At 39.6% G+C, this 21806-nt stretch overlaps 1 protein-coding gene across 5 annotated transcripts in view; it reads right to left on the reverse strand.

Moving 5' to 3' along the window:
- Positions 1-4159: 4159 nt before the first annotated feature.
- The window catches only part of BORA (BORA aurora kinase A activator), a 48770-nt gene continuing 31123 nt past the window's right edge, over positions 4160-21806 (reverse strand). For 4 of the 5 annotated variants that reach the window (XM_050948847.1, XM_050948829.1, XM_050948811.1 and 1 more), the window contains 5 exons: positions 19044-19197; positions 17355-17962; positions 16417-16548; positions 10171-10348; positions 4160-6024 (listed from right to left, as the gene is read on the reverse strand). In XM_050948847.1, coding sequence (XP_050804804.1) covers positions 5966-6024; positions 10171-10348; positions 16417-16548; positions 17355-17962; positions 19044-19197 — 1131 coding nt within the window. In that variant the 3' untranslated portion in view covers positions 4160-5965. The remainder of the gene's footprint in view (positions 6025-10170; positions 10349-16416; positions 16549-17354; positions 17963-19043; positions 19198-21806) is intronic. The other variant, XM_050948838.1, reaches the window with a different exon arrangement.

The raw sequence follows: 21806 nt of genomic DNA on the forward strand, positions 1-21806 counted from the left end.
ACCATCAGTCTCTTGGCGCTCAGAGCAACAAACTTATCCCTCCGCAGGTTCCAGAGCCACCTCAAAGGCAACCACTTCCTACTCAAATTGGACACCATCACAACAGTGGTGTATCTCAAAACCAAGAAGGAACTTGAAACTAGACCCTACACTGGGAAGCAATAGCAATAACAAAATGGGTGGAGGAGAATCCAGTTTCTGTAAGAGCAATAAGCAAAGGGAGAACCACATCAGAAGGCAGATTAGCTTGGCAGACATGCAGCTGAAAAATTCAGAATGGTGTCTGAGTCAGGTAGTCCTCAACATGATCTCTCAGAAATTTGGTATTTCAGCTGTCGGTCTGCATCACAAAGACAGAATGGTGCCAAAATACTTCATCAGGAAGCAGATCCAAGGTCAGTAGATATGGATGCTCTTGTACATAGGTGAAGAAGGGGCTGCTTTTCCACGACTTCCACTTCTAAGGAGATAAGGCAAGAAGCAGCAAAGGTAATAGGTCTAGTTCTATACTGGCCAAGGAGACCCTGGTTTTTAGATCCAGAACGCTTATTTCAGATTGGCTAGAGCTGCAGTCACCAATCTTTCCTACTGCTGGTCCTAATGGCCCAACCAACCCTTTCAACAGCTGTCATGCCATTCTATCAAAACCTGCTTCTTTATCATTAACATATCTACTCGATGAGTAAATTTGCAGCCCTATCCATGCAGGAACCATATTGTGTATTCCACAACACCATGGTTCTAAGGAGTCCAGACTCTTCTACCATCAGTTTAATCCTCTTTCTGTGCTTTGCAGAAAGTGATCTTCTCAACATTCTGTCCAGCATCCTACTGAAAAACTGTAGCATAATCTGGATTATGTAGAGCAATAAAGATCTGCCCCGAGCAAGGATCTGCCTCAACAAGATCAGGTTCCTCCGTGTTTGTGTCCTTTCACCCAAAGTGTCACGGTCTTTGGACATCCAAACTAACAGTGGCCAGATAGATAAAGTTATGCATTGTAGAGGTGCATACAATGTAGGCCTGAGATTTAACTCACCCCATACTACACCAGCCTTGGGTGAAACTAAGGCATTTCACCACTAACATTAAGGAGAAAAATGCTCCATTGTGGCTAAAGTGCCCCCAGCTCAGGAATGCCCCTAACAAGAGTTATAACACCACGGGTTGAAAAGTAGACACACCCAAGCACTGGGAAGTTTAGGGAGAAAACAGGAAGACGCCAAGAACTGGTAAAATAAACAAACTCTGACCAGTGAATATATGCTGACCATCTGCACAAACAAAGGTCATAAATAAGTTACAATTTGGTTATGAGAGAGAAAATGTTAAAAGAGTTGAGAAGGGAGGAGAAAACGTAGGTGGCAGTACGTGATTGGTTAAATTTTGTTACCTAGGGGTACTGAATAATGTGATAGGTTTAGTGAAGTTAAAGGAGGTAGCTCGTTTTACCTATATAATGTAACAAAAAAGCCAATGCTCTTTGGGAAGAATCTCTAGACTGGAATTTAGCATGAAACTGCTGGAATTCTGACCCCTCTGCACGACCGTGACATGCAGAGGCATTGCTGGAAACCCCCAGATGAGAGAATCCTGACTGGCCATCAGGTGAATTTTGTCTGTATATTGGGAGTGGTGAGCATAAGAGATTTGCCTGGTATATGTATTCTGTGTGTGTTGCTAATAAGTAGATGTTTAGAGCACAGCTGTATAAGGCTCTCGCACTGGGAAAAGGTTCTGCAGACCTGTAGAGCCCTGAGGGAAAGGGCAGGTACCTATATTGACCAAGTCACACCCTGAGCCCTTGGTAGAATATAGGTGGGGTGCCCTAGATTGTTTTTGCGGGTAGCAACAAGGTAGCAGGTGAACCAATTATGGAACTCTCCAAGATCTCTAGTGACATCATAGGCAATAAGAGCTTTGCTTCAACTGAAATCTATAGGGCAATATGGTCTTCTAACACCTTTTTTACACGTTGTAAGGTGGATTTTCTGTCCTCTGCAGAGGCCTCTTTCAGAAGGAACATGCTGCTTGCAATGATCCAAAAATACTTTCTATTTGGACACTTATTTTCAAGGAAAGATTTCTCAGTTTCAGTCTATTTATCCTTCCCTGCTTAATGTTTTCTGCTCACTACTTCCCAGAGAACACAAAGTTATGCAGGACCCTAGGCTGCAAAAGACATATAGGGCACACGTGCACCTCAAGTGGAGCAGCCACAGGGATATTACTCATTGAATGAGAAATTTCTTATCCAGTAGCTTCATTTCTTCTAGCATCTCCCACAATACTACCCTCCTTTGTATGACATTTGTCTACAGTTTGTGGGCTAGTTAGACTACTGAACATAGTTCACTGGTTGGCATTAAGGTTATCACTAATCATATTTAAATGTCTACACAGCTTTGGAATGAGTCTTTGGGCAGCAAGCCAAAGATGTGAGCATGGCCAGCAGAAGTCTATGGTGTAACAGTGAACCACCTCCAGAACTTCAGAAAGGAGGGGAATATCTTATACAATCACAGAATTGTGGGAGATGCTGGCAGCAGAAAGGAAGTTATCCAGGTAAGAAATTTGTCATTCCATACCTATTGAAGACAGGAACAAGTAAAGGCAGCGGAATACCTAGTAGTATCCAAGAGTTTCATGAAGGATAATGCTGCATATTTGCACACAGTCTTGGAGATCGAAGGAAAAGAATTTGGAGGGGTGATAGCAAGTGGCATACACTTCTACAGTAGGGAAGCAAACTTGTGAACACAAGTGCTAACAAAAAGGGATAAGCAACAGGCAAGGAAAAGATGAAACGAGTCAGTGTCACCAGAAAATGAGACCAGGTAGTTTGCATGACACTTTTGTATCCGGCATGTAAACACTTTGCAATGCCAGATATGCTAAACATTCGTCTGTCCCTGAATGTTTCAGCCACTGCTACAGCGGACATGCTTCCATGCTGGTGACACTCATTAAAAAAAAAAATGTATTAATTAAATTTGTGACTGAACTCCTTGGAGGAGAATTGTATGTCTCCTCCTCTGTTTCACCCCCATTCTGCCATATATTTCATGTTAGCGCAGTCTCAGATGAGGACCCAGCACATGTTGTTCATTTTAAGAACATTTTTACTGCAGATTTGACAAAACGCAAAGAAGGTACCAATGTGAGATTTCGAAAGATAGCTACAGTACCTGACCCAAAGGTTTAAGAATCTAAAGTGCCTTCCAAAATCTGAGAGCAACAAAGCGTGGAGCATGCTTTCAGAAGTCTTAAAAGAGCAACACTCTGATGCAGAAACTACAGAACCCAAACCACCAAAACAAAAAAATCAACCTTCTGCTGGTGGCATCTGACTCAGATGATGAAAATGAACATGCGTTGGGCCGCACGGCTCTGGATCATTATCGAGCAGAACCCGTCATCAATATGGAGGCATAGCCTCTGGAATGGTGGTTGAAACATGAAGGGACATATGAATCTTTAGCGCATCTGGAATGTAACTATCTTCCACCACTGGCTACAACAGTGCCATGCGAATGGCTGTTCTGACTTTTAGGTGACATTGTAAACAAGTGGGCAGCATTATCTCCTGCAAATATAAACAAACTTGTTTGTCTGAGCAATTGGATGAACAAGAAGTAGGACTGAGTGGACTTGAAGGCTCTAAAGTTTTATATTGTTTCATTTTCGAATACAGGTTTTTTTTGTACATAACTCTACAGTTGTAAGTTCATCTTTCATGGCAGAGAGATTGCACTACAGTACTTGTATGAGGTAAATTGAAAGACCATTTTTTACTGTGTAAATATTTGCAATAAAAATAAATATAAAGTTAGCACTGAACACTTTGTATTCTCTGTTGTGACTGAAATCAATATATTTGAAAATGTAGAAAACATCCACAAATATTTAAATAAATGGTATTCTATTGTTTAATCATGCAATTAATCTTTTCAATTGCACAATTAATCATGATTTTTTTTTAATCGCTTCACAGCCCTAATCAAAATCAAAAGCAGTACGTTCAACATCAGACTTACATCACAATAAAATCAGCTTTAGTCCAACTGGTTCCCTGCCCCACTTGAAAGAAATATCTTAATGTTCTTAGTCTAGCATGATACTAAAAACAAAACTATCCAAAACAATCTAGGGTGTGAGGGAGAAACAATCAATCAGTCTTTATTACATTAAATCACTTAAAAATATACAATAATTTTCAATATAAAAAACCCTTGTTAAAACAATGTAAATTGTTTTCCTTAATGTAAACAGTGACCATTTTGTGCAATATGTGCCAACTGATGAATTAAGTAAAACTAGAGAAATGTGATGGTCAAAAGGGCACTGTAGTTCATTAGTACAGTAGGTTTTCTAAACATAATTAAAAATATTTGTTTTTCTTAAGTCAAAATAAATAGTTGGTTGCTTCTTGGCACAGTCTGTTTGAAGAAAGAAAGAGGATAGACAAAACATACAAAAACTTTTATACAATTCACTATTTTCACATTCATCCAGTTGTGCTATTCATTTTTTGCCTTACCTATGAAAAAGCTTATTTTATACAGGGGAGCAATTAAACAATTTTAGTAATTACTTTATTATTTGTGACTAATTTGAAAACTCTGATCATTGAACATGCAGCTCTGAAGAATCCAACTACATTTAATTTTAAAATGATAAACCACATTTAATTTCACATTTCAACCAGAAGAGTCCAGAGCTTCCACTGATACTGCAGGGATCATTTTCATTACTGATACAGGGCAAATGCTTTGAAAAAATATATTGTCTCAGAAATACTTGTACTGGTCTACCAATGTGCTTCTAGCTTAATTAGGTCACAAGATCCAACCTTACATTCACATAAAATTCTGATTACCATATTGCTTTCCCTCTTCTTTCCCCCACCTTATATTAGCATAATATTAGCATCCATTATATGTTGGTAATCATAAAAAAATAAAACCCTACACATTCTTTATACCCTCTGGAAGTCTGAAATCCTTGCTTTCAAATAGCATAAAGTATATGTTTTATGAGATAGTGGCTACTAAAATCATGCCAATACAAGCAGGAAGCAGAAGAGGGGAAGCAGGATGACAAAATGTTGTTTTTCTCCATTTCTGATCTCATGACATTCCAGAGAACAGAATTAGAAAGCAGCATGTTCAGTTTCTAATGGTATAAAGTTATCTTTATAGCCCTGATGGTTTGTGAAATCAGACCTAAGTATACAGGTCAGGACATACATGCACTGTAAATTTTTAATCCCTGGATTATTCAAGTGGACATAAAACACATAACACAGAAACACTGTGCCAAACCTAGTTGCAGTTGATAGTTATATCTCCTATTTCAAGGGTTTATCATCACAATTAAATAGTGAAGTGTGATTTATCCTCCTTGGCATAGAGACTATGGCAGGGACCAACCTTTATTTATGCCAAGAACCATAAACTGACAGGTTAAAAAAAGGACAAAGTTTAAAAAATGTAAAAGAACAAAAAAAAAAGCGCACCTCAGAAAAGTATGTTAATTAGTTGATTACACAATTTAAACTAATCACAAACTTCGATTATTTTTGCAATACTTAAAAGTTTGAAGAAACAGAAAATTAATAATTTTATTAGTGATATAGAAATCTTCCTGTCAGTTTCAATGTACATTTTTTCCAGAGTGGTCATTGCTGAGGTAAGGATAACAAACATACAGAGGTTTGTGATTTGACAAAATTTCACAAGCTATTTTCTGTTTCAAGTAACAATTCAGATGACTTGTTTTTTTAAGTGCCATACAAATCCTTCTCACATTTTATCTTCAAAAGTGTTCAAAATGTAGTTCAAAATGTAATTGAGACAGTTCCCTCCAAACTATAACACAACTGATTCCATTTGCAAAAGTCATATGTGCCAAAGGCTACTTGTCAACCTTGGTCTAATCACTTTGATAGAGGCATTTCTGCAGGTTATTGCACAGAATGACAGGCAGACTCTCCATCCAAGATCCTGGGACTGTTTGTCCTTACTATAAAAGAAAAAAAGAAAAAAAACTTAACTGGAAGAATTTGACCCTGGGACAAAAACATTCATTACACAGCTTCTAAGATTAGGTTATCCACAAAGGTAGAGTGCGAAGTTCCAATATCTTTGTCTCCAGCTGCCAGGCTGGTGAGTAATTCAGTGTATTGTTTTTTCAGGTTTTTAAGTCCTGTGGTTTTTGTAAACTTGGCGAGTCAAATCTGACATGTTATCTTTGCCAGTTTTGCTCCACTAATTTAAACAAATCCAACAATAGCAAAATTAAGGATATATAATTTAGTGCTTTTCTGTTAAATATCTATTTTCAGTGTTGAAAAATCATTCCAGCTTTGTAGAAAAAATATATTTTGAGAAATATTCTCTCATCGAGTCCCTCCACATTTTCTCATTTAGGGTTTGACCTACACAGTGATGGCCATTGTTTATTTTCCTGAATCAGAGTTTCCTTCATCAGTCTTGATTTTTTCCCCTGATACAGTATGACTATAGCAACTTTTTGTGTAGCATCTTTCATGCAAACTGTATCCCCAACTGTTTTTCAGAGTTAAATTAAAAAGCACAAAGTAGAAGCAAAAGAGAAGAGAATTGAGGCAGATATGGGAAGACCGTTCCAAATATCAGAAACTGTAAAGTAGAGACCAGCAATGTAGATATTAGAGGAAGGGCCACAGGTCAGTGGTTGTAAGCAGATGGTGTAAGAAAATATCTGAGTGGTTAGGCCAAGTCCATGGGAAGTTTTTAAAAACAAAACTTCTCTTTGTATTGAAATTGATGAGGAGCTAGTTGAGTTGATTGAGATGGAGAAGATTTATTTCTTAGAACTGACAGGAAGTTATTCTGCAAATGCGATAGTCCACAGAGGTGGGATTTGGGAATTACCACTAAAAAGGAAGCTGAAAAAGTGAATTCCTAGCTAAGAATGTCAGTGTATATGAAAGTGAGAATATGAACAATGTTGCAAAGGGGCTGACAAGCCAATCTATGAACCTAAGAAAATGCAAGAAGAGGAGCAAGAAAATTAAGATCATAAATTATATTCTGAGGACAGTGAAGGAAAATGGAATAGATGAAGAAGTTGGTAAAAAGAATGAATATGGGAAAAGATCCTTGTGGAACTCCATAAAGGGAAGGCCTTTGTGGTACAGGAAGTATCAACAGGGACAGAAAACTATCAGATACAAGCAAGAATGCAACTAGACATCTGCACAGCTACTGAAGTTGGGCAGGAGAATGGAGTAGTTCAGTTTCAAATACTCCGCAGATTTCAAGGAGAAGGAAGGAAGGAGCGAGTACCAGCAGCAACAGAAAAGACATAGTTAACTAGGAAGAAAAGAGTGGCTTCTGTAGAGTGGCCAAAAGTAAAACTAATATTTTCATACTGAAACTCCAACATACCATTCTACTGAAAAGTGTTTAAGCAATGAGGTTAGAAACTGAAGATAAAAATTGGTCACTGTGTACTCTCAAGAACTGGTAAAAGTAAAAGGACTGGTTGACAATTGTCCACTAGAATGGGCAGATGACAGAGAAGGCCAGGGGATAAGGAGGTAAAGTTTTTGGTAAAGAACTAGGTATCAAAACAGTCCCAGAGGAGTCCCTCACTGCTACTTCTGTGCTTAAATCCACTGGACCACACTCAAAAGAGAAGTTTTTCTTTTGCACATTCAGGGAAAGATTATGTCAGAAGAGTGAGCTAGTTATGGAGTGCACAATGAATAAATAAGGATTACCAGTACTGTAGTTATGGAAGTAGAACTATATTGTGTGCTTTACACCCCCATCTGGCAATTTCACAGCAGATATTTTGATGTAACATGCACCTTTTTCCCCCTTGAGATGTTAACTAAACATTTGAGGGTCCTCATCTGGAAGAAATATTGGTGGATGAAAACGAAAGGTGCTGATCAGGGCAAATTTGTTCATAGGCAACGTCTAGGTTACATGTATACTAAATGGCTATGTTGCAAAATCTGTAATCTACTTTTTGCTTTATTTAGAGAACAGTGAATATACAAAGACTGTAGAATTACAGTATCATCCGCTGAATATCTTCTAATAGCTCAAACTGGTTTCCCGTGAATTAGAGCTGTCAAGAGATTTAAAAAGTTAAACGTGATTAATCACACTGTTAAACAGTAGAATAACATTTACTTAAATATTTGTGGATGTTTTCTACATTTTCAAATATATTGATTTCAATTACAACACAGAAGTGTTGTACAATACAAAAGTGTACAGTGTACAATACAAAAGTGTACAGTGCTCACTATTTTTTATTACAAGTATTTGCTCTATAAAAAACAAAAGAAATAGTATTTTTCAACTCACCTAATACAAGTACTGTAGTGCAATCTCTTTATCATGAAAGTTGAACCTACAAATGTAGAATTATGTACAGAAAATAACTGCATTTAAAAATAAAACGTTTATTTACATTTGAAGAAGATAATGCTGCCAGCTTCTTGTTTACGTCACCTGAAAATGACAGCAAGCATTCTCATGGCACTGTTGTAGCCAGTGTGGCAAGAAATTTACGTGCCAGATGCACTAAAGATTCATATGTCCCTTCATGCTTCAACCACCATTCCAGCGGTTCATGCTGATGACAGGTTCTGATCTATAACAATCCAAAGCAGTGCGGACCGATGCATGTTCATTTTCATTATCTGAGTCAGATGCCACCAGCAGAAGGTTGATTTTCTGCTTTGGTGGTTCGGGTTCTGTAATTTCCTCATCAGAATGTTGCTCTTTTAAGGCTTTTGAAAGCATGCTCCACACCTCCTCCCTCTCAGATTTTGGAAGCCACTTCAGATTCTTAAACCTTGGGTCAAGTGCTGTAGCTATCTTTCGAAATCTCACATTGCTCCCTTCTTTGTGTTTTATCAAATCTGTAGTGAAAGTGTTCTTAAAATGAACATGTGCTGGGTCATCATCCGAGACTGCTATAACATGAAATATATAGCAGGATGCAGGTAAAACAGAACAGGGGATATACAATTCTCCCCCAAAGAGTTCAGTCACAAATTTAATTAATGCATTTTTTTTTTAAATGAGTGTCATCAGCATGGAAGCATGTCATCTGGAACAGTGGCCGAAGCATGAAGGGGTATACGAATGTTTAGCATATCCGGCACGTAAATACCTTGCAATGCCATCTACAAAAGTGCCATGCAAATACCTGTTCTCTCTTTCTGTTGACATTGTAAATAAGAAGAGGGCAGCACTATCTCCTGTAAATGTAAACAAACCTGTTTGTCTTAGTGATTGTCTGAACAAGCAGTAGGACTGAGTGGACTTGTAGGCTCTGAAGTTTGACATTGTTTTGTTTTTGAGTGCAGTTATGTAACAATAAAAGTCTACACTTGTAAGTTGCACTTTCACAACAGAGATTGCACTACAGTACTTGTATGAGGTGAATTGAAAAATAGTATTTCTTTTATCTTTCACAGTGCAAATATTTGTAATCAAGAATAATATACACTTTGATTTCAATTACAACACAGAATGCAATATATATATATATATATATATATATATATATATATATATATATATAAAAATGCAGAAAAACATCCAAAATATTTAATACATTTCAATTGGTAGTCTATTGTTTAACAGTACGATTAATGGCGATTAATTTTTTTTAACTAATTGCGTGACTTAACTGTGATCAATCAACAGCCCTAATGTGAATGTTGTCCAGTGTCCAGACACGCAAACAGTTTAAGAAACTGCTAAAAATTCACCCATTCTAAGGTTGCTAATATGCACAGTGTATTTCTATCGAAGCTAGTACAGCTAAGATTTTGGAACAATTTACCATTTCTAGAAACCTGCCACTATTGTTCACACAAACAGCTCAAAAGATAAATGCTATCATTTTTGTTTCAAGTCCAGCTCACACACCTCTTAATTTTCCATGTCCAGTGGATGTGGTTAGGAGAACCTGTATAGATTGCTGCTTCCCAGCTCCCTATGATACATATCAAAAAAGCAGCAAGGCAGCAGTTTGGTCTGCTACCTGAGCTCAGTTGTAGTATTACTGTGCTCATCATTCTTCAGGTCATACAAGATAAACTATTAACAAGTACTAGCCAATAGCATTTTAAGTTCTCCATAAAAATCCACATACCATTTTTGTGAAATCCCTGAATCTGATGTTCGTTGGTATGTTTCCAAGTAGAAAAGTTGCAAGTTGCATTTTGACTGAATAATGTATTGTATGTTTTTACTTTATGGAAACATGGTTGACTCTCTGGCGACTTTGCTCTCAACAGCTGATTGTCTTTATAGTTTAAAACAGGAAACTCCTAGGTTTGCAAACAAATTTATTTTAATATAATTCTTTCAAAAATCCTCATTTCAATAAGTTAACAATTCAGACCTCACTTCATTTGAATCAGTCCATGATATAAAGGGTGCTGATCTCAGGATATAATAGAAACAAGCGACAGAGTCCTTTGGCACCTTATAGACTAACAGAGGTATTGAAGAATAAGCTTTCGTGGGTGAATACTCACTTTGTCAGATGAAGTGGGTATTCACCCACAAAAGCTTATGCTCCAATACGTCTGTTAGTCTATAAGGTGCCACAGGAGTCTTTGCTGCTTTTTAAAGATCCAGACTAACACGGCTACCCCTCTGATAGGATAGAAACAAGGTTGTTGAAGTAATATCTTTTATTGGACCAACTTCTGATGGTGAAAGAGAGCTTACACAGATGCTGTAGAAGAACTCTGTGCAAGCTAGAAAGCTTGTCTCTTTCACCATCAGATGTTGGTCCAATAAAAGATTATCTCAACCATCTTGTCTCCATGTTATAAAGGATCATTTTGGGGGTTAAGTTACTGGAAGTTTCAGATCACCAGTATAACACAGTTTTATCTTCATCCTTTCTGAAAATTAAAAAACAGAAATAAAAAACCGCTATTCCCCCTATAGTAACTATGGTTCTTATAGATGCCGTCCACTTCTGGTGCACATGTGCCCTGTATGAGTGAGATCAGATGCTTTTGGCCAGCAGTGTTCATTGGGGAAGAGGCATGATGTGATTGCTCTTGTGTGTCGTCATTTCCCCCTCCCCCCAAGGGCATAAAGGGCAGGACAGAGCAAGCCAGCTGCTCCTCAGTCCCTGCACAAATACAGATTTGGGGCATAAGGGGATTCTGTAGTAATGGGGAAGGAAGACAGGTCAAGGAATACACACGGACAACATCTCAAAGTTACCATTTGCTCTTTTATGTGATCGTCCATACAGATGTCACTGCTGATGATTCTCAAGCTTTGACCTGATGTATAGGATGCACTTGCTCAGTATCTACTCAAATATCAACTGCAGGACCGCTCTGCCAAAACGAGTGTTAAGAGTGTGATGCCTCAACTAGGGAAAAATGTCATGTACATATCTGACCAGATCCCCAGGTCCCTGATGACTTTCAGATTTCAGAGGTGGGTACACTTCTCAAGAAAGCCACAGAACTTACCTCAGCTCTGGTGGAGTGAGTCCTAACCTGCACTGATGATCTAATTTGCCTAGCTCAAAAAACCCTCAAGTAAGTAGATACCCACTTAGATGGCCTCTGGGAAGATACTGCCTGACCTTTCATCCAACCTGCAAATGCTACAATTAGTCTCAAGAAAACTAAACATTTTGGTCCTATCCAGATGAAATATTAGAGCCTTGATCATATCTAGGGTATGCAATCTGGCTTCCTCTTGGTGGGAGTGGAGTTTAGGGAAGAGCTCAGGTACATGACTCATTTGATTCAAATGTAAGTCTGAGACTACCTCAGGTAAAAATTTAGGGTGGGGCCTAAGGGTGACCTTCTCCTTATGGACTACAGCGTCTGATGGGCCAGAATTAAGCCCTTGTATTTTTCCTATTTGCCACACTGATATAGTTGTCACTAAAAAGGCGATTTTTCATGGACAAATGATGTGAGGGGCTCAAAGGGAGTAGCCATCAACCCTGCTAGGACTGCACAGAAATCCTAGGGAGGAAGTGACTGACTGGGGGAAAACATGAATGAGACTCGTAAACCTAGCTACCACAAGATGGGAGAAAATGGCGTCACCCTGCATGGAGGAGATGGTCAGCTGATTCACTGCCAAGCGTACTCTAATAGAGCTGGACAATCCTGTTTTTTTTTTTTTTTTTTAAATCCTAGTAGATAGTCCAGAATAGCTGGAATCTGGGTATCTAGAGGAAATATGCTGGTCACCCCACTTGTGAAATGTTACAGATAAAGGATCTTCAGTGTCCATTTGTGGTCTTCTACGAATAGCCTTATTAGGTGGCATACTGCAGTTCCCTGGGGACAACTCCAACAATGTCCAACAGAAGTGCCAAGTTCATCAGTCCAGAAAGAGTAAACATCAGTACCATAGATTTGGTATGGGGCATGGCATGACTCTTTTCATAGGCTGGTACCACTGGTCATGTACCGTGTTCTCCAGGGTATCATCAGGACTCATTCCGGGCTGAACCACCCCTTTGTGGGAGTGAAGTGAGGAGATTTTTGCTTCTTCCAGTTAGGGCCTGAGGAAGGCAATCTGCACTTCTGCTCCCTGGAGGAATAGTGTTCTTCCCTACCCATTAGAAGATTTTGAGGAGGACTTGGCAACCTTGCCTGTCTCTGCAGCTGGGGTCATCTTAGAGAAAGAGCCTAGGAACTCAATCTTGAGCCATAGCTAACTTGATCGCTCCTGCACAAGCCAGTTCAGGTCCAGGGAGGTCCCTTCTGCACTGATCTAAAGCAGGCTTCATAAAATAGTGTAAAAGCAGAAGTTTGAGGCAAGCCCCTGTAGCCTTCCATGTCCTTTTTAAAAAAGAATGATAGAGCATTTCTCTGAGATATGCCCTTCCCAGGGGCTAAGAAGGTATCTTGCGTGACCTTGAGCTGTGTTCTTTAACATGGTTAAAGATGGTTAAAGAACATGGTTTAACATGGGTTAACATGGTTAAAGAACACAGCTGTCTCACATGAAAGGCAGTTCTTGAAGCTATGCAACTTTACGTATGTCTACATCTTGAGCTGGTTGTATGATTCCCAGCTCGCATAGACATACTTGCGCTAGACCTTCTACACAAAACATAATAATGTAGCCAGGGTAGCAGCGGTACAGGCTAGACATGTCAAATATTAACCCACCTGAACCCTGTGCATACATATTCAACACAGTTAACCTATGCTGCCACTTGCTGCTGTTCATGCTTCACTACTCTCCTTAGCATGTTAGCTACACAAGCTGGGAATCACATCCCCAGCTCCAAGTGTAGCTATACCCTTTGGTTCAGGCATAGAGGAAAAAATTCCTAACACTAACAGAAGTTTGGGGGTGTTTTTGGCAACTGATGTACCAACCCTATACACACTAATAGTAACTAATTTAACACCTAACTAACAATACAAGATGTGTTTATTTGCTTCATAAAGCACATAGTGATGCAGACACCACAGGGTTCTGTCTCACAGCCATGGATGGTAAGAACGAACTGAAGGGCAATTGGACCCACTCTGACTTTGGGTGGGGATGTGTAAGGGCACTCGAGATGTAGACACAGCCCCAACAGACACTGCTGTGCTAAATAATCTGATTTCATGCACACAAGGCATAGGCGTACCAAGCGTGGAATACACACAAACATTTGAAGAACTGAATAATTCCCCTTTGTTTTAGTCTAATATATCCCCTTTCACTATTCTCAGAAACCGTATTATGTGTTTGTTGCTTTCCCTTGCCTCTGTACAATGAGATCCACAAGTGGAAATAGAGATCTCAAGTTGAAAAATTATCTTAAAGACATTCCTCAGCGTACTGAATCAAAGTCAATACCATGGAACTTTTAAAATATCCAGGAATGGCATGTTGTCCATTTGTAGTCTCACCAATGCTTTAGCCAAAGAACACTGAGCCAAGTTCTCCCCAAGCCCCCAGTGCCTTTTACTCCTGATGGAATTCTGCGCACCTGCACGGGCAGAGAATTCTTATGGTCATTAGATATCTGTCCCCCCACGCAGAAAACTGCAGGGGACATGTGCCTCTTCCTGGGCATCTCAGGCTGCGCACCTGTTCCAGCACATCTGGAGCAGCCATCAGAGACGCAAATCACTTCAGGGGTGGGGCAGGGCATGCGTGCCTCCCTAGGAGACATTAATCACCATCGGGGGTGGGGCATGCAGCTGTGTGAGAACAAGCGAGAGAGACTTACTACAGTGTAGCTTGCCGGGCATGGAGAAGTAGGGCTTAAGGTTGTTAGGCATAAGGCAGGCTCTGTCCCCTGAGGCAGAAATGTAGTAGCCTGCCTACCTATGTTCCTTTGCTGCAAGCAAGCAGCTGTTTTGTCAGGGTTAGAAATGCAATCAGCCAGTGCTATCCTTTTATTGCATGGAGGTTCATTTTATAACAGGGATTGGATTGAAACAAAATTCAGTCAGTTTTTGCCTGAGATGGGATAAGGTGTGGAAGAACAAGAGTCTGTTCTGTGCATTCCTTCAAAACTGTTTATCTTTTATTTCAAACACTGAAACAATTTGGTTTTTTTTTTCACATTTAGAACAATGACAGGTTTCAGAGTAGCAGCCATGTTAGTCTGTTCTTTTTGCGGATACAAGAGTACTTGTGGCACCTTAGAGACTAACAAATTTATTTGACCATAAGCTTTTGTGGGCTACAGCCCACTTCTTTGGATGCATGGAATGGAACATATATTGAGGAGATATATATACACATACAGAGAGCATGAAAAGGTGGGAGTTGTCTTACCAACTCTGAGAGGCCAATTAAGTAAGAGAAAAAAAACTTATGACGTGATAATCAAGATAGCCCAGTACAGATAGTTTGATAAGAAGTGTGAGAATACTTACAAGCGGAGATAGATTCAATGTTTGTAATGACTCAGCCATTCCCAGTCCCTATTCAAGCCTAACTTGATTGTGTCTAGTTTGCATATCAATTCCAGCTCAGCAGTTTCTCGTTTGAGTCTGTTTTTGAAGCTTTTCTGTTGCAAAATTGCCCAATATATATCCATCCTCAATATATGTTCCATTCTATGCATCCGAAGAAGTGGGCTGTAGCCCATGAAAGCTTATGCTCAAATAAATTTGTTAGTCTCTAAGGTAACACAAGTATTTCTGTTCTTTTATTTAGAACAATGTTGCTATAGACAGTTAATTCGTTTCATTCTCTGGCCACGTCCAGACTACCCGCCATATCGGCGGGTTAAAATCGATTGCTCAGGGATCGATATATCGATCCCCGAGCGCGCTTATATCGATTCCGGAACTCCATCAACCCCAACGGAGTTCCGGAATCGACAGGGAGAGCCGCGAACATCGATCCCGTGCGGTGTGGACGGGTGAGTAATCCGATCTTAGATATTCGATTTCAGCTACGTTATTCACGTAGCTGAAGTTGCGTATCTAAGATCGATTTCCCCCCCGTAGTGTGGACCAGCCCTCTGAGGCAAAAGTGTAGCAGCCTGCCTGCATAGTAACATGGTTAATGTTCCTATTGTTAACTTACTGTTCCCATTCTCAGCCAATTCCCCCAGGAGCATAAAACGTAGAAGTGTAAAGACTCCTTTACATTGCCAGAGTGATGTAAACGAGCCTTGTTATAAATGACTGTAAGGGAATCCTCAGCTAGGAGGTCTATGTGCTTTCTCACTTTATGGGGTTAGATTACAGCTCAGGATTTATTTTACTTACCCATTAAAATAATAATAAATTAAAAAGACTGGGCAAATAAAACATGTATCAAGTGATCACTAAAATGTCAGGACAAACAGAACCAAGCACTTTCCAGAGTACCCAGCCAGGTCCAGATGAAGTTACTAAAGGGCAAAAGGGATATTTGTTCTTTTCCATGACATGAATGGCCTTTACATCATGCAGCTGCACCAGGTTCTCATGCTCGAGAATTCCCTACAAAACTGTATGTGGACAGGGACAAATTATTTTGCACATCCTGCAATGTTGTTTTCAATCATAACTGACTGTAATTGTGAATCATTTTGCATTAGCCCCCCCCCCATTATTTTGACCAATAAAATATGAGAATTTGAAAATGTTGTGTGCAGAATTTTAAATTTTTTTTGGCACAGAATTCCCCCAGAAGTAGCCTTTGTCATCATCAGAACGTGTGAATTTTAAAATTAGGATTTTCAGTATAATTTTTCCTTATTTTACAGATCATCTCTTTAATCTAATACTTGACACTAAGGCCAAATAAATTTGCTGTCTACAAGTTCCCACAAGTTCTTAGAAACAATTTGTCAAACCCCTGACCTAGCAGGGAGTGGTGTGAAGGAAGGCTGGGAGGAAACAAGGAATGGATATTGGAAATGGAAAAACATATCATTCTATGCATTTCCTACCTTAGTTTTGGAAAGCTGAGATTTGTTCTGAGCCTCATAAGAATGTACATTATTGTCTCTGCAATTGTTCTCAGCCCCAACTGTATCCATAATGCTGCTTCCACATGTCTGTGTATTATAGCCACTGTCCACCTAGGAACAAAAGCCAGGAATTAATATCCTATGTTTTACGTTCCAGGTAAGCTCCCCTATTTCTTATGCACTACTTAATTTAATTTACATTTCTATGGCACATACTTCATAATCCTTTCACATTGTATTTATAAAGTTAATCTATCATACAAGCTATACATATCAGTGATGAAAATATGAACCATTGAAATACAGCCACATCTAAAGGTGATATCTGGCAATTATTTAACAATGCATGCTTAGAGTCACCTCTGTCCTAAATTATTCATTATCTGATTGAAACTTCAGGGAAAGTCCAATAGGCAAATTGGAAATACTTGTGTGTTAAAGTACATGCCCATTGGACAATTAATGTTCACAACTCAGAACTTTTTCAAATATTAAGGCATCAGCATTTCCAACAGGACAGTTCCTACTACTATCATCATAGCTTCTTCACTACCTTCAGAAACCAGGACTTCTTTGGAGACCTCCTATCCAAGGTGATATGGCTGGATGTGTGCGACTTGCATATATTTTACAAGATAATACAACTGCAGGCTTAAATAAAATTGAAAATCTATTTGCGACTTAAAAGCAAAAGAAGGCTGCATTATGCAATAACTTAGTTAACTGCAGCAGATTCATTAGAAACAAGAGAAGATGGTAAATTGGTCAACCAGAATCAAAGTAGTTTTGGATTAATCCAAATTTACTACTGAGATGACAGAGTATATTCAGAATGGTAGATGGACAAATGTGAAAACAGAGAGATTAAACTTGGAGTATAATTTACTAAATTGTTTAAATAAAACAAAAACTCTTACCTGAATACTACTGCTGTCACAAGGAATTACACTGCTTTCTGCAAGAGGTGATATGCACATGTGAGAGCTTTCAATACTGAAAGTAATTCCTGTCATGAAGCTGGTCATTGGCATACTGCTATTACCAACACATTCCTTAACCCAAGTGTTCTCATCTGACACCTCAACTGAATCAACCATATCAACAGTATTGTTTTCTTTTAAACCTTCTATATCCTGCAACGATGCCAGTCCTTGTTCACAAGCTTCAGAGTGATCTGGTGAAATAGATACAGTCGCCACAACTAAATGTGTACCATGTGCAAAAGTATCACCATCCTGCTGCTGTAAATTTACTCCAGTGTCCATCTGTGATAACAGAACTTCTGCAGGTAGGGCATTCTCTTTGTCTTCTGCCTCTTCGTTGTGATTTTCAAGGGTAAATGGTATCCTAATGAGGGAAGTTTGATACTGTGCAGTCCCTCTGCACGCTCCAAGTCTCATAGGAGAGTAATTTTTAATTGGAGAACAGCCATCTATATAAGGACTTCTAGTACTTGGGGGTGTCATTCTGTTTGAGACTGGTGCAGAAGAAACATCGGGAGAACGAAAAGTCAACTTCCTTTGTTCTGTCCATCATAAAAACAGAATAATTCAATTAATTAGATTTCAGATTGGAGGAAAAGCTAACAGTCTGAATCCTAGGACCAGAAGTCACTAGAACAGTTGCAGACATACTAGGTGGTGATGCCCTTGAGTATCATCTCCTGGCAGTAAAGGCATTTGATACAACTATTTTTAAAGGTTCTACTTGTTACACACACATTTAGTCATCATACTTTCAAATTTTAATCCTGCTTAGCTAAAGATTTCCTTTCTCTAACGGGTCTGCTACAGCAGAGACTGGGTTTTCAAATGGCAGTACCAAAATGTGTCAAAATGAACAGTCCTTACTCCAAAATGCTTCCAGTCCAATAATCTAATATTCATACTAGGCAACTACTGTAGATTTCTTAGAACACATTAGTTCTACAGAAGCTTTTTGAGGGTGAAAATTATCAGAAGTTATTACAATCAGGCACAGAGTGGAAAGTAGCTATTCAGTCTTTATACATAACTTTGCCGAAGTATCTGACAGCAGGTTCTGACTGAATCAGCTATGCAAATAGACTAAATTTTTACAGAACACAGACTACCAATACTGCCAAACTGCAACAGATTATGGAGTCTGATATGGATAAGCATCCACTAGATTTCTAAACTACTGAATTCATTTAATCTCAGATTAATCTAGTTATGCGGATCAGAGCTCAAATGTAAGACACTAACTCTACCAAAATAGTTTTTCCTACTACTTCCACCTGAACTTCTTCAGTTAAAAATCACAATTCTGATTGCTTATCTTATTTTTGATACATAACTTCAAACAAAACCCTCCTCCTCCAATCATATGGCTCCCCTTTATTTCATACTGTGAGTTTTCATGATTCCTTTTCCCACTAATTTATTTTTTGCACTTTAAGTAATTCTGTTCAGGTAAACATTTTATACATTTACATTAATGATACTTTACTGCTAAGCATGCCATCTGCCATATTAGATGAGACCACTGGACTATCAAGCCAAGTACCTGCCTCTAGATTGATCAGTTTTTCTTCACAAGAAATACAAGCCGCATGAAAGGAGACTGTATATACAGTCAAACCATACCTGACAATGGTGTCTTTCTTATCTGAAAAGCAATTGGAGAAAAAGTAGGGGAAGCGATATTTGCAGGGGATCTCTCTGGAAATGTGGGACTGGTAATGCTTCCCAGACTGTACGCCCTTGTACCTCCCTGAATAGGACTGGAGGAAAACTGACCCTTCAACAACAAGGAGTAAGAGTTAGCTTTTACATAATATAAATTTATAGACTGATACAAATTTGTAGACTTGAAAATACAGTGCTACTGGGAAAATAATTCTATTTCTGCTTCACCGACACTCTGTCAAGCATTTCACTGCTTGAATAGTCCACTTGAAATTCTCCAACTGGATTTCATGATGACTCATAGGAAATCCAGTACTTCCAAAGAGTACTAATTAAGACTATGTTATCAATCCTATTAGGAGTACCAGAAGCCAGACTACTGAATAAGGATTTTCCTAATCAACACCTGAATTACTGTTTAGTATTTGTATTATTGTAACACCTACAAATGTTTCATCTCCCAAATGGCAGATACTCCAAAGCAGAATGGAATGTTGCCCCCAATGCAGTGACTGAGTAGCCTGCACACTGCCACTGTTGGATATTTTAACGGAATCCAAAGTATCTGAAGCATATAACTTTAAGAGAGTCAAAAGAAGCTGTGCTCTTATCTCAGGCCACGTCTACAGTAGGAACAGTTTGCTGCCATAGGTATAACCAGTATATTATATTGGTAAAGTAGTAATTGTGTGGACACAGTGTACTGGTGAAACTGCGGTTTTGCCAAAATAGCTTATTCTAGCCCCGCTAACAAAATAAATTCTACTGGCAAAAGCAGACTTTTGGAAGTATAACTGCATGTACACTCAGCGTTTTTGCCAATACGGCTATAATGGTCAGAAGTCACACACAGAGCACCTCTGACTAACATAACTATGCCAGCAAATGTCTTTTGTGTAGACCTATCCTCAGCAGGAAGTAGAAATTTGCACAACATTACCAGAAACTGTGAGTTGGAGCTAAGAAAAACATCGTTCAGACATTTGTGCCTTAGCTGTGATCTTGTCTTCATCAAAAGCAGCAAAGAGTCCTGTGGCACCTTATAGACTAACAGACGTTTTGGAGCATGAGCTTTTGTGGGTGAATACCCACTTGGTCAGATGCATGTAGTGGAAATTTCCAGGGGCAGGTATATATATGCAGGCAAGCTAGAGATAATGAGGAAGTTCAATCAGGGAGGATGAGGCCCTGTTCTAGCAGCTGAGGTGTGAAAACCAAGGGAGGAGAAACTGGTTCTGTAACTGACAAGCCATTCACAGTCTTTGTTTAATCCTGAGCTGATGGTGTCAAATTTGCAGATGAACTGAAGCTCAGCAGTTTCTCTTTGAAGTCTGCTCCTGAAGTTTTTTTGTTGCAGGATGGCCACCTTAAGGTCTGCTATAGTGTGGCCAGGGAGGTTGAAGTGTTCTCCTACAGGTTTCTGTATATTGCCATTCCTAATATCTGATTTGTGTCCGTTTATCCTTTTCCGTAGCAACTGTCCAGTTTGGCCGATGTACATAGCAGAGGGGCATTGCTGGCATATGATGGCCTCTATTACATTGGTGGACGTGCAGGTGAATGAACCGGTGATGGTGTGGCTGATCTGGTTAGGTCCTGTGATGGTGTCGTTGGTGTAGATATGTGGGCAGAGTTGGCATCGAGGTTTGTTGCATGGATTGGTTCTTGAGCTAGAGTTACTTTGGTGCGGTGTGCAGTTACTGGTGAGAATATGTTTCAGGTTGGCAGGTTGCCTGTGGGCGAGGACTGGCCTGCCACCCAAGGCCTGTGAAAGTGTGAGATCATTGTCCAGGATGGGTTGTAGGTCCCTGATGATGCATTGGAGAAGTTTTAGCTGGGGACTGTATGTGATGGCCAGTGGAGTCCTGTTGGTTTCTTTCTTGGGTTTGTCTTGCAGTAGGAGGCTTCTGGGTACACGTCTGACTCTCTTGATCTGTTTCCTTATTTCCTCATGTGGGTATTGTAGTTTTGAGAATGCTTGGTGGAGATTTTGTAGGTGTTGGTCTCTGTCTGAGGGGTTAGAACAGATACGATTGTACTTCAGTGCTTGGCTGTAGACAATGGATCGTGTGATGTGCCTGGGATGGAAGCTGGAGGCATGAAGGTAGGCATAGTGGTCGGTAGGTTTTTGGTATAGGGTGGTGGTAATGTGACCATCACTTATTTGCACCGTGGTGTCTAGGAAGTGGACCTCCCGTGTAGATTGGTCCAGGCTGAGGTTGATGGTGGGGTGGAAGCTGTTGAAATCGTGGTGGAATTTTTCCAGAGACTCCTTCCCATGGGTCCAGATGATGAAGATGTCATCAATGTAGCGTAGGTAGAGAAGGGGCGTGAGTGGACGAGAGCTGAGGAAGCGTTGTTCCAGCTCGGCCATAAAAATATTGGCATATTGTGGGGCCATGCGGGTGCCCATAGCTGTGCCACTGATCTAGAGATATATATTGTCATTAAATTTGAAATAGTTGTGTGTGAGGATAACGGCAGAGAGCTCAGCAGCCAGCTGTACTGTAGCATCATCAGGGATACTGTTCCTGACAGCTTGTATTCCATCTGTGTGTGAGATGTTCGTGTAGAGAGCCTCTACATCCATGGTGGCTAGGATGGTGTTTTCTGGAAGGTCACCAATGCATTGTAGTTTCCTCAGGAAATCAGTGGTGTCACGGAGATAGCTGGGAGTGCTGGTGGCATAGAGTCTGAGTAGAGAGTCCACATATCCAGACA

The sequence above is a fragment of the Gopherus flavomarginatus genome, chromosome 1, assembly GCF_025201925.1.
Source record: "Gopherus flavomarginatus isolate rGopFla2 chromosome 1, rGopFla2.mat.asm, whole genome shotgun sequence".
In the NCBI taxonomy this organism is placed as follows: domain Eukaryota; kingdom Metazoa; phylum Chordata; order Testudines; family Testudinidae; genus Gopherus; species Gopherus flavomarginatus.